Source organism: Hyaena hyaena, unplaced genomic scaffold, assembly GCF_003009895.1.
Source record: "Hyaena hyaena isolate Hyena2069 unplaced genomic scaffold, ASM300989v1 scaffold_38, whole genome shotgun sequence".
NCBI lineage: Eukaryota > Metazoa > Chordata > Mammalia > Carnivora > Hyaenidae > Hyaena > Hyaena hyaena.
Window position 1 is genome coordinate 3236631 of NW_024080670.1, and position 13652 is coordinate 3250282.

Sequence of the window (13652 nt, forward strand, 5' to 3'; positions counted from 1 at the left end):
CAGAAACCACTGACTGGACTCTGGGCTAAATGCCGTGGTTCCTAGTGCTATAAAAAAATGTTATTTGGAAATATATTTGGAGGGTGCTTGGGTGGCTCAGTCGGTTAAGCGTCTGACCTCAGCTCAGTTCATGATCTCATGGTTCGTGGGTTCGAGCCCCGCATCGGGCTCTGTGCTGACAGCTCAGAGCCTGGAGCCTGTTTCAGATTCTGTGTCTCCCTCTCTCTCTGACCCTCCCTGTTCATGCTGTGTGTCGCTGTCTCATAAATAAATAAATTATATATATATTTAGAGAGAGGGAGACAGAGAGAGAGTATTTCAGCGACTTCCTGTCCCATCTCTGTAGAATGAAGGTGCTTCGGGGCCTGGGAAGCTTGTGAGCTGTCCCTGTTACCTGCACAGTTTCCCAATTCTTTCCCATCTTGACCTCTGAGAAGAAAGAAAAACCCACCCCCTGCTGACCTGGCCAATCCCCCCTCAGGCTCCTTTCCTGTTGCTCTGAGTCGAGCCTGGTGAAAGTCCCCAAACACTTGATAAACCTGTTCCCCAGCAAAAGAGGGAGCTGAAAATAAAACCTCCGCAGACCCAGGTCCAAGGGCGCCCTTCTGCCTCTGCGGCCTGTGCTCCTCTTGAGGAACCCAGGCCCCAGGGGAGGGGAAGGCCTAAGAGAGCAGTCGTTCTTGTGCTGCTGCTTTGGGTCAGGTCAGAAAGGTGGGCTGCCGGAGGCGGAGTCCCCCTCAGCTGCCCCCCCCCACCCCTTCCGCAGCACCTGCTTGCGCCCTCTTCTGGAGAACTCAACAGCACACACATGGGGCCGGGAGCCGGTGCACCACCACACTGCCAAAGGCTGCTGAGCTCTGTCATTTCTCAGGCTCCGGGAAGGGCTCGCCCCGAGATACAGCAAGCGCTCCGCTAGGTAAGTCATTTCTCTGATGGTGATGAGTGCGCAGAGATGGCCTCGACAAAGAACAGAGTCGGTGCGGCACAGGCACCAGGCATGTGGCAGCGGCGCCCCCTGGCGGACTGAGACAGAGCCGCAGGGGCAGTCCCGGGCCTCCCTGCACCCTGAGCCGGGGGGCGGGCCCAGCCGCCCCAAAAGGCTACAGTGAAGGAAGGAAGCCCAGGGGGTGGCGGGTACCTGTGCCATAGTCGATGCGCGTGGAGTTCCCCACCGACTCCTTCAGGTACACGGCTACCTCGGGCACGGCAGCTGCCAGGTGGGCGGGAACCACTGTGGCCACCAAGTTTTCTGCTTCCTGATAACACAAGAGACACAAAGTGGTGGCAGCAGATTAGGCGGCCTCCCTGGTGGCAGGCACCCAGGGGCGGCATTGGCGGGGGGCCCCGCTGGCCACGCCAGGCTGGCCTGGCTCCCTGCTCTGAGCAGCTGCGGAAAGCAGAAGAGGGAGGCACATCCTCTAACCCCCTTACACTACAGAGACACGCCCCAGGCCGGCTTTTAGTCTGCGGAGCCTTCCTCCAGGGGACAAGGGTCTGGAACAAGATAGGAGGGAACGGAAAAGAAGCCATTCGACCCCCCCCACCCCCAATCTGGTAACTCACTGATGTCCCCAGGGTAGCAAGAACGTGTGCCATCCGTCCAACAAAACACGCATGCGACAATGGTCACAGCAACAGCACTTACAGCCCAAATGTGGGAAGAGCCCTCCACTGCAACGTCCATCGGCAGCGGACGCGGGCTGGCTGTGCGGCGGGATGCCACACAGGAGGCCACACCGCAGTGGAAAAGAGTCACTGCCCCGCACAACATGTGGGCTGTCAGAGACGGCACTGGCCCAAAGAAGTCATGTTTATGAGCAGTTCCAAAACAGGTAAAACTGATCTAAGGACAGAAATCCGAAGAGGGTGGGGGGATAGCAAGTCAAAGGGGGCACAAGGGCCCTGCTAGAGGGCTGGGATGTTTTATTGCTTGATACAGGTGGTGGGTGCGGGAGTGAAAACACATGTTAGGATCTATCTAGGCTACAGACAGACTCTCCTCTGCTGTCCTGCCCGCCACTCCCTTGCGGTGTTCTCCATAAACTTCCATCTCCTTTAAAAAAAACAAAACAAAACAAAACAAAAAAAAACCAAAACAGGGGTACCTGGGGGGCTCAGTCGGTTAAGCGTCCGACTTCGGCTCAGGTCGTGATCTCACGGTTCATGGGTTCGAGCCCCGCGTCGGGCTCTGTGCTGACAGCTCAGAGCCTGGAACCTGTTTCCGATTCTGTGTCTTCCTCTCTCTCTGACCCTCCCCTGCTCACACTGTCTCTCTCTCTCTCTCTCAGAAATGAATAAAACATTAAAAAAAAGAAAGATCTATCAAGCTGTAGAGCTATGATGTATTAACTTTCCTTTAAACTGTAAGTCCATAAAAATCTCAAAAAAACCCCAAAAACCAAAAACAAAGACCATGTGCCCCTCTTAGAGTCCAGGGGCAGCTCCAAGCTGCCCTCAGGCGGGAACAGTACCTCGCTGAGTCTGTGGGACTCCCCTCTGCTCCAAGCAAAAACTCCGGCCCAGACAAATTAGGACCCAATTCTCTCCAAGTTCAGTCTGTAGACACAGGCAGGAAAATCTCTGGGAGATCTGAGGAAAGTCTGGCTTCCCAGTCTCTACCCTACAGGCTGCTTTTCCAAGGGCAGAGGGGCCCCAGGACCCTGCACTGCATTTGCTTGCTTGCTTTGAACCAGCGTCACCGCTTTGTGATTTAAAAATAAACACATTAGGGGCACCTGGGTGGCTTAGTCAGTTGAGCGGCCGACTTTCGCTTAGGTCATGATACCGCGGTTCGTGGGTTCGAGCCCCGCGTCGGGCTCTGTGCTGACTGCCAGCTCAGAGCCTGGAGCCTGTTTCAGTCTGTGACTCCCTCTCTCTCTGACCCTCCCCTGCTCACGCTGTCTCTCTCTCTCTCTCCTAGAAATAAATAAAACATTTAAAAAATAAATAAAAATAAAAATAAACACATTATAAAATAGAAGTTTCTGTCCCCCTCCTCACTCTCCCCTGCCCTCAGAGAAACGGAAGCTTCATTAGCCTCCTGTACATCCTTCCAGTGATTTCTTTATGCAAACTGAGCAGCACAAGCATATCTTTTTATTTTTCTCTTTCCTACCAAAAAGTAGCTCACACACACGTCAGGCCCCAGGTCCCGAGCACCTTCCCCTGAACTCCCTGGCCGGCCTCCTCGTCCTTCCCCCAGCCGCAACATACTCCAGGTAGATCTACAGGCTTATTCAGCTGACGCCCTGCACAGGGGACCCCAGGGACACCTGACTCCGCTGCTAGCGCAAACGCTGACCTAAGTGACAGCGCCGCGCCAAGGCCCGGACATCCACAGGAGAGAGCCCCGGAAGATGGCTGGGGTAGAGGGTAAATGCATTTGTATTTTTGGCAAAGGGAATTGCCGTTTTAACAAACTCCCCGGGGAGGCCGAGGTGCCCGAAGTCTCCCGCGGCCCCGGCCCAGCCCCCAAGCCTGCACTGCAGCAGCCTCACCTCGTCGAGCTTGGCGTACCAGGTCCTGTAGGCCTTGTTCCCAAATCGTGAGGGCTGGTCCACTGGAGGGGTCTCGTCAATCCACCGGTCCAGCGTGTTGAGGAGGGCGACCAGCTTCTCAATGGCCTGTAATGGACAGAACAGAGGGGGCCAAGCCACCATCACTAGTGGCCTCCAGCTACAGCCACACGGCGAAGTCAACTGCTGCTCGACAATGACCCCGAGGCACAGCGCTAAGTGGCATTCTCCTTGCCGTCCCCCTTTCTTCTCATCCACGCTGAATATGAAGGCCGGGGGCGCACAGTAAACTCACCAGAAAGGGACCCGCACGAGGCTGAAGGGACAGGTGTGGCCTCACCACCGGGTCTCCTAGAGCCAGCCCATCACGGGGGTGGGGGGGTGCTGGGTAAGCAGGAACCCCAGTCCTGATCTTCTTTCGTACCTTCTAGTGTCGGGTACACAACACCAACTCATCACCGAAAACAGGCACGTCAACAGAAGGAAACGGACGTGACCAGTTAATCCCGCCACCAGAAATAAATGCTATTTTAACATAGTAGAACACAGTCTCCAATTTATTTTTTTATAGTGTTTTCTGCAGTTTCTCGTGGCAACGATTTACCAGACGGAAGACCTGGGTTCAAAGCCCCCTGAAGACAACATTAGTGGCTGCGAGAACTTGAGAAAGTGGCTTGAACTCTCAGAGCCTGTTTTGGGGGTTTTTGTTTTGTTTTTTTGTTTAGTGACGTGACGCTGCCGTGCACTATTCCATTAGTCTCGGGTGCACGACACAACGATCCGACAACTCCACAGATTTCAAAGCCTGTTTCTTCATCTCAGAACTGGGCAGATGATAAATACCTCCTGAGGTTGGGACAGGACTCAAATGCAATCCATGGAGGCAGCCAGCACAGTACCCAGCAGGGGAGGCATGCCTTCATAGGCACACGGGCACTAAACATAGGTCGCGCACTCACAAAGAGGTCTACCAGTTTTTATAAAAAGGAAAAATAAAACACAGGTCACAGGACACCCGCTGCTTCGTAGCCTTATCGATCTCCTCATGGGCCTCATTCCGCAGCAACACGTAAACTCAAACTCATGACAGCCTTTAATAAGCAAATAGTACTTCACTGCACCAACGTACTAGAATTTTCTCACTGAGCCCCTCACTGTTAAATGTTTGGGTTATTTCCAAATATACACTCACCACCATACACAATGCGGTAAGGCCCGCTCCGTGGGGCTGCTGGGTCACCGGTAAGAACCTCTGCGATGCCCCGGAGGGCCGCGGTATCTGGGAGCCCGTTGCCCCACACCTTTCCCACAGCAGGCAGAACAAGGAGTAAATGGGTGCCGTGCACAAGGGCGGCATTGGCCCACACAACGTTACTCAATGAGGAAATCGGGTGAGGATGGCTATCTAAGACAGAGGTCCAGGAGGGTTGGCGAGAAAAGGGCTCCTTCTTGGGTGTGGCTTGCACACACACACACACACACACAAATATATATATATATGTATATATGCCACATTTATGTATATATATATACACACATATATATATATATATATAAATATATATATACACATATATATATATATAAATATATATATACACATATATATATATATATAAATATATATATACACATATATATATATATATATGCCACACGGAAAGGCTAGCGGATGGCACAAGGCAGAGCGGGTTGGGAGGCAGGCGGCCCTGGGACAGCAGACCTTGCCAAGAAGCAGGTCTTGCCTGGGCCACCTGGGTGGCTCAGTCGGTTAAGCATCCGACTTCGGCTCAGGTAATGATCTCACGGCTCATGGGTTCAAGCCCCACATCAGGCTCTGTGCTGACAGCTCAGAGCCTGGAACCTGCTTCCGATTCTGTGTCTCCCTCTGTCTCTGCCCCCGCCCAGCTCATGCTCTGCCTCTGTCTCTTAAAAATAAATAAATGTAAATTTTTTTTAAATTTATAAAAAAAGAATTAAGCAGGTCTTGCCTGTGTCTGCTGGGCACACACAGGAACCCCTGACCCCTGACCCTGGGTAGGTGCTGCTGGGGCGGGGCCCACAGGAGAAGCCGTGAGGGGGAGGCAGGCACAGGCAGGACGGAGGTTGCACTGCACGGCTCTGCCAAGGAACAGTCCGAGAGCCGTGTGTGTGCGTGTGTGTGTGCGTGTGTGTGCACGCGCACACAGGGGAAGGGGAAAGTGGACTTGAGCTAACGGAATACATGTCAGCCAGAGGCTGCACACCCCCCACCCAGCCCCTCAGTTCCAGGACGCACAAATCACACTGCGGTCCATGGAAATAGCGACCCCTGGCACCATGCAACACGGCCTGGGCCTGAACGCCGCCATCCCTCACCTCCCTTTCTCTATGCTCAGAGCACAGGGGAGAGGAAAAGTTGCCTGCGAGAGGGGAAAGTTCCCCGCACACCTGGTTGAGGCAGACGGCCAGGGTGACATGGAGCTGCCCAGCTGAAATGGGCCAAAGTGCGGCCAAAGGCAGCTCCACAGAGACCCAGGCCACCAGGAACCTGTAAGACCAGAGCAAAGCTGACCCCGTGCGGCCGCTGGGGCCTAGCGATGGCTCAGTAATCCCGGCCCCGGGGAGGCACGAGCAAGGCCAGCTCCCTGGTGATCTGGGTCTCGGGCAAGGCACCGAAGGGGATAAAGAAGGTGCTGGGCGGCTGCGGAAGCCAGGCCCCAGCTGCCAGCTCGGCTGTGGCGATGAATAATTAAAAGGCTCCTAGCTCCTCTTTCTGAAGAAGCCTTTCAGAACACAAGGGCTGCTTCTATTGTCTGGCCGACTGAGGCAGAGGGGCTGAAGGCGGGGGGGGGGGGGGGGGGGGGGGGGGGGGGGGGGGGGGGGGCTCTGTGGGCCAGAACCCCCAGGAAGCACAAACAATAATCTGAGCTACCCTCTGTCTCCCCAAACCAATGCTTCCTTTTGGATTTCACGGAACAGTAAAATTTTCTCCCAAATAATCCCTGCCAATGCTGTTGGTTTTTTCTCCTTTGCCTCCAACTTAAAAATCAACCAGAACAATGGCAGAACTAAGCCTCTTATCTACTCACATTTTACAAAAGTCAAAAATCTGAACCCCGGAAGATTCGGACAGATAGAATCTCAAACTTGATGGAAGCCTTCTCAATGCCGGGCTAGACGGTCTCACGACATCGCCCTTGCTCGTTCCCTCTGCTGCTGCCGGTCTGGAGGCCAGCAGCCAAGGCTGCTCTGCCCTCCTCTCGGCCGCCGCGATGGCAGCAGGAGTCCCGAGCGGCCAGGCACTGGGCCCGCCATCTGTGCGCTGGGACCACGTGCTGTGAGACGAGCCTTCCGCGGCCCTGCTGGCTGAGGGCAGAAGCCGGGAGTCCCCTGCGGACCAAACCAGTCACCTGTGCCCAGCAAGTGAGAAGGAGCCCACGGCCCTGGCACTCAGATGAAGCCCAGCTCGGGAAGAGCCTCCAAACAAAGCGATGGCATCACTCCTCAAGCTCAGGCCTGAAGGACAGCTGCTGATAAGACCTGAGAATGACAATGTCACCCCCCGTGTGCAATATGTACCAAGTTCTGTACTAACAACCCTGCGCGGCGATCTCGGCAAGTCGCCCCAGGGGCCGTAAGTAGGTCTGCTGGCTCTTCCACCTACAGATGAAGAGACAGTGTCAGAGGGGACACAGCCACTCAGCTTGGAAGGGAGAGGTTATCACAACAGTCGGCCCTCATCCAAAGCCCATGCGCTTAACCGTGCTGCGATCCTGCCAACGGAACCCAGGGCCTGAGCTAAGAGACACCCGGCCGGCATGGAGTCTGCTGTCAGAGAGTCAGGGGCGATTAGGGGACCCCAGGGGGCTGGGCAGCTGGGGACCTGCCAGGGGATCAGAACATGCCCCTGTCACTAGACTCCCCCTACCACACTCCCCACCCACTGAGCTCGGCCCAGCTTCCCTCCCCGCAGGCTCCAGCCTTCGCTCTCCCAACCCACGAAGTCACTGGTGAGCCAGCTCCCAAGAGAAGGCCGTCTACCCCCAGCGCCAGCCTGACTCCCCTCCAGGCACGGGACGAGACCTCAGCCACCCAGCAGCCCGCTAGGGCCCGGGAAGGGGCGGCCCACACGGGGCAGGGCGTGAGGGCTAGCGGGGGATGCCGGCCTCGGGACAGGTGGACAGACCCGGGAGTGAGGGGGCCGGGCCTCGCCCGCCAGGGTGGGACACTGAGAGGCCACCTGGCGTCTGAGATAAGAGTCTCAAGGTGACTGTGTGGGCCGACTGGGATGGGAACCCAAGAGGCCACTGGAGGCCTGGGGGCCCGGCCCTGGGAGACGGCTTCGGGCAAGAGCGAACAGCCTGCAGGCCCCACGCCTCCCCAAAGCCCTCGGCTCCACGGACACCTGTCTCCGAAGCAGCAGCCAGGGAGCACCCCCCGCCCCCCGCCTGCAGTGTGCCCCCTCAGTTCAACATCCCCACTTCGGGAAGGACTCATCACGAAAGAGCGTCCACAGATCTCTACGCAGAGACATTCAGAGCAGCGACACTTAGGGACACAACCTGGAAGTCCACAGTGAGGGGCCGTTTAAACAAACAAGGGCCGGCTCCCCAGGGCAGCTGTCTCCATGGCGGCAGCGGTTAAAGAGGAGCTCAGGGGGCAGGTCTGGGTGACGTTCCCGGACCTGTGCCCAGGGCAGCCCCAGGAAGTTGGGTAGGAGCCGCAACACAGGTGGAGGTCAGCTGGCTGTCAATACGCTTCTATTAGTGACCCTTTCGGTGAGGATGCTTACTTCATTTGTGATTGTTTTTCATTTAAAAAGTTACATAAAAACACCAGTTAGCGAGAATGCAGGCTATAAAGCAGCACATTTGCCTTGATCCCAATTTTATAAACATCCATCAATTCACAGGTTGGAAAAAACACAACAAGGGGCGCCTGGGTGGTTCAGTCGGTTAAGCATCCGACTTCAGCTTAGGTCATGATCTCAAGGTTCGTGGGTTCGAGCCCCGTGTCAGGTTCTGCACTGACAGCTCAGAGCCTGGAGCCTGTTTCAGAGTCTGTCACTCCCTCTCTCTCTGACCCTCCCCTGCTCACGCTGTCTCTCTCTCTCTCCTAGAAATAAATAAAACATTTAAAGAAAAATTAAAAAATAAATAAATAAATAAATGTAAAAAAAATTTTTTTTTTAATGAAAAAAATGCAACACAAAAGGTCAGAAATACAGACACCAAATTGCCAACGGCAAGTGCGCCATCTCCTGCCCTGGCCGGCTGCGGGCAGTGGGCACTCCCGACTCTCTGGGGCTGTTCTGCACCCCCACCCCCACCCCCGGCGGCACCTACCTCAGAGACTTTGTACTCGAAGCTCAGCTTCTTCCCCTTCACACCTTCGTTGAGGGTGAGGATGAATCCGATGTAGTCGGCGTACGCCTACCAAACAAAGTGGGGGTTGGGGACAGGGAGAGGGGTGTCAGACCCGGCCCGGCCCCCAGCCCCACCCAGCTGCCGAAGCGCTCCGAGCTGTCCCGGCCCCCAGCCTGCCAGCGGGAGAAGCTGAAAGATAAGGCCCAATTCGCCGCCACTACCCTCCCTCCCACAGGCCTGGCAGGCCGGTGACCAGTGATGCCTGCACCTGCGGCCACAGTTTACCGTGTGCTCACTACCACTGCCAGTAGTTCCTTCACACCGCCCCACAGCACGGACACTGTCACTGCCCCCATTTGACAGATGAGGAACCCAAGGCTTCAGGAGAGGTGACTTGCCCAGGGTTCCCTAAGACCAAGATCTCATTAGACGTGGAGCTAATGAGTGGAGTGGCCGGCCACTCCAGAGCGGCGTGGCCGAGTGCTCAATGATTACCCTCTGCCATCTGGGGCGAGGTCCTCCAGAAGTTTCCCCCACCAGACAGGCCAGGCTGTCCGTCTGCAGTACAGACCCCCTGCCCCCGGGAGAAGAAGCTGCTTCCTGCCCATGGCCGGGGCTCCCAGTGCCACCGTCCCCGCTGCCACTGGGCACTCGCATCCCTGCTGCAGGCAGCCCCGCAGCGGAGAGGCACTGCCGTGCAGGCCCCTGGAGAGGGAGCTCTGAGAGCAAGTGACTTCGCTTTGGACTTGTTCCTTCTTCATCTCTTTTGCCTCTCACTTCCTTCCTTCCTCCCTCCTTATCCAAGCCTTAAGGATGCCAGAAGCAGCCACAGCAAGCCCTGAGCGCTGGGGGCAGTATCTGGAAGGGAGCACTACCGCACCACAGCCCGAGGAACTGCAATGAGCGGAGATGAGGGGTTGTGGGGCAGGTCTGAGCCCGCGGCCTGCCTGCAGCCAGTGTTCACCGCCATCGCTACAAACTACACTGGGACGCAAAGGCCGGAAGCAGCAAGGGGCAGTGTGGCCCTCCGTGGCCCCGGCTCCCACATGGGTGCGGGTCTCTCGACTAAAGCTCCGGGTCCTTGTTATAAACGTGACTGGTCAAGGTCTCTACCAACATGATCATCCCCGTCATTGCATCAGTAACAGCCCTGCCTGGTGCTCGTAAAGCTCGCGGATGCCTAGCACTGAGCCAGCCACTTTCGGGGCTCTGTGTCATCATGGCCTCTGAATAAGCCCATTTGACAACAGAGAAAACAGGCCTGGCTGGGCTGTGCAAGTTGCCTAAGTCACAAGAAAAGGGGATGGCAGCCCTGGGCTTCAACCTCTGACCTCCCTGACCCCAAGCTCACACTCTTGGTTGCCGTGCTCTGCTGGCCTAGCGAACTCGTGTAGGCCATGGCACAGGCCCATTCATCTACCTACAACAGGCCCACAAACTTGACCCGATCAGCTTTGGCACAAGTGGAAGGCTTCTATCCAGTACCATCCAACACGCACTCTAGAAGGTAACCAATACTTCCTAAAAAAGGCTGTGCCTACAGCAGGATCAACAACTTTACCTACAAAGGGCCAGAGCGTAACCATTTTAGGCTCTGTGGGCCCCAAAGCCTGGCTCACAAATTCTCATCTCTGCCCAGACCTGCTGCTGTACTGGGAAAGCAGCCATGGACAGGGACTTAAACAAGCGAGCCTTGCCGTATTTCAATAAAGCTTCATTTACAAAAACAGGCCGAGGCCCAGATTAGGTGAGCAGGCAATAATTCGCTGGTCTGTGGCCTAAAGCATCAGGGCTCTCAACCCCCAGGTCTCCAGAGGCAGAGGACCCGGGCATGAATTCTGAATCTCATCCCAACCACTTACCGGCTCTGCCACCTCCCTAAATTTCTTTACCTCCTGGCCTCAGTTTTCTCACCTGCAAAATGGGAGAGGACCACAGAGCCCGCTCCCCAGAGTTTTTTGTGAGGGTTAAAGGAGCTAAAAAAATACCTGGCCCATCATGAACACCCAATCCTCCTTGGAAAACATCCCGGGGGAAGGTGGGGAACTAAAGCCACATTTGGATTCAGCAAAGCTGCAGGCTCAGAGTTGAGAACTCATGGTTCTCAAGCCAGGCGATCTGGCTCCCAGGCACCTGCAGATGATGTCTGGAGGCCGTGTGGGCTATAACAAGCAGAGGGACGGGAGCTGCTGGCATCCAGCAGGCAGAGGCCAGGGAAGTTACTACACATGCCACGAGACACAGCACAGCCTGCTACCACAAAGAATTATCCACTCCAAAATGTCAATAGTGCAGAGGTTTAGAATCCGGAGGTGGAACAATCAGGAGGACACAAGGGCTAGAACTGTGCCCTCTGAGCAGCCAAGGAACTAAGACCTGGTGGGAGAAGATGATTCGGAAAAGACGTGATAAGCATTTCCAAATACTGAGAGGGCGAGCTTGTGAAAGAGGAGCCAGAAGGGCCCAGGCGGCAGCTTGGGGGGTGGGGGGCGGTGCAGGGACTCTGCCCCGCTGTGGAAGTGACTCCACCCCCACCCCCGCTGCGCAGACCAGGTGTGGGCACCAGGCTTCCCCTGGGGAGCTGAATCGACTTTGTCTTTGCCCCACCCACCCCCGCTGCGCAGACCAGGCGTGGGCACCAGGCTTCCCCTGGGGAGCTGAATCGACTTTGTCTTTGTCCCAGTCTTGACACAGCCTGTGCCAGAAGCCCCGGGGTAGAAGCTATTTCCGGCTCCCTTGGGCTGAGCAGCACAGAGCACGGGTCTGCACTTCCCCTCGTCTGGGTCCCAGCTCCTCTGGACTTTTAGGCTCAGCCACCTCCCTGGCCTAGGTTTCCATGCGATAACCTTTTGACTCTTTGACTCTTTTGACTCTTTGACACGCTGGCTCCCTGACTGGCCGTAACCTACAACCAAGTCTCACAGTGACCCAGGCCATCATTTAGGACACTCACATTCGGCCAATACAACCCTCAAGGGATGATGGTTCATGAGAACCAGGAGCAGAGCTTTCCGGCGTTGCCCTGGCCCCAGGCCCCAGAGACCTTCCCGTTCACGAGAGAGGGACAGCCGGCTCCCCTGTCACCTCTCCCCCTGGCTTCTAACTGCTCTGCTTCCACCAGCAAGAAAGGTCGGGAGCTCCCCGTCTCTGAAAACCACCCAAGGGCGTCATGCCAGCTCTGGCCCTACAGGGCAGACGCCGCCCGTACCTGAGAGCGCTTCCAGGTGCCCATGTCTGGGACCGTGTGGATCTCCTTTCTCGGAAGGATGAAGTTCTGAGCGGCTGCAGGGGTCTGCTCCGAAGAGTCTTGACAAAGAAAGTGAACAAGCAGACAGATAAATAGAATCTCATCCTTCTCCCTCTCCCTCTCTCCCTCCCTCTGACACTGACACACACACACACACACACACACACACACACACACACACACTTCACACTTTTAAAGCAAGACTCCAATACCCAGTGCCTAGGGTAAACCAGACATGTGCTCCCGGGACAGAGTAATGGGCTTGTTAAGCCAAACCCACTGGACTCCCTCTTTTCCTTACTCAGCAAGGACCCCCCACAGTACTGGCAATGCCCCCACAAGTGAACTGGAGAATGGTTAGAAAAATAAAGCAGAGCCGACCTCTGAGACAGAAACAGGCGACTCAAAGCCGAGAAGAGAATACAAATGGCTGATAAACATTTGAAAAAACACTGCCAAGCTCTGAGGAAGCAAAGAAATGTAAATTGGATGAGATGGCTTTTCCGAATCAGGTTGGCAGAGCGAAACCAGCGGGCAGTGACTGTGAAGGAGAGATGGGAAGTGCCGGCGGGAGTCCTGGTAGAATCTGCCGAGGAGGCGACTCCACACTGCACGGGCTACTGAGGGAAAAATCACGCGGGGCGCCTGGGGGCTTGGCTGTCAGGCGGCCGACTTGGCTCAGGTCATGATCTCAGGGTTCGTGGGTTCAAGCCCCGCATTGGGCTCTGTGCTGACAGCTGGGAGCCTGGAGCCTGCTTCAGATTCTCTGTCTCTCTCCCTCTCTGCCCCTCCCCAACTCATGCTCTGTCTCTCTTTCTTTCAAAGTAAACATTAAAAAAAAAAAAAAAAAGAAACACTAAATAAACTTTAAAAAAAACCACGTATACCTATTGAGTCAACAGTTCTTTTTTCTTTTTAATTTTTTTAAGTTAATTGATTTATTTTGAGGGGGGTGGGGGAGGGCCAGAGAAAAAGAGGGAGACAGAGAGAGCATTCTAAGCAGGCTCTGTACTGCCAGTGAGAACCCGATGCGGGGCTCGAACTCATGAACTATTAGATCATGTTCTGAATCAAAATCAAGGCTGACTGAGCTACCTAGGCACATGTGAGCCAACAGTTCTAATTGTGGGCATCAACTGTTCAGGTGTTCACAGAAATGCACACAGAAGTATATAAATGTGCTCGTTGCATGGAAAAAAATTAGAAAAGCCCATATATCAACCGATAAGGCAATGTATAAATAATAATATGCCCAGACAATGGAAATCTTCATAGCTCTTTAAAAGAATAAAATCTACATCACTGGGGCGCCTGGGTGTCTAAGTCGGTTGAGCGACCAATTTTGGCTCAGGTCATGATCTCACAGTTCATGGGTTCAAGCTCCCTGTTGGGCTTTGCGCTGACAGTGCCGTACCTGCTTGGGATTCTCTCTGCCCCTCCCCAACTTGCATTCTCACTCTCTCAAAAATAAATAAACATTGAAAAAAAATCTAAAAAAACCCCAAAAAACCCTAAGTACTGAAACAGAAAAGCAGCCTGGAT

The 13652-nt window shown here is 54.9% G+C and overlaps 1 protein-coding gene across 2 annotated transcripts in view; it reads right to left on the reverse strand.

The window, feature by feature from the left end:
* PTPA (protein phosphatase 2 phosphatase activator) overlaps positions 1 to 13652 on the reverse strand; it is a 31859-nt gene that overhangs the window by 13242 nt on the left and 4965 nt on the right. For both annotated transcript variants that reach the window (XM_039229601.1, XM_039229602.1), the window contains exons 2-5: positions 12072 to 12169; positions 8843 to 8929; positions 3498 to 3623; positions 1139 to 1256 (exon numbers count right to left, since the gene is read on the reverse strand). In XM_039229601.1, coding sequence (XP_039085532.1) covers positions 1139 to 1256; positions 3498 to 3623; positions 8843 to 8929; positions 12072 to 12169 — 429 coding nt within the window. The remainder of the gene's footprint in view (positions 1 to 1138; positions 1257 to 3497; positions 3624 to 8842; positions 8930 to 12071; positions 12170 to 13652) is intronic.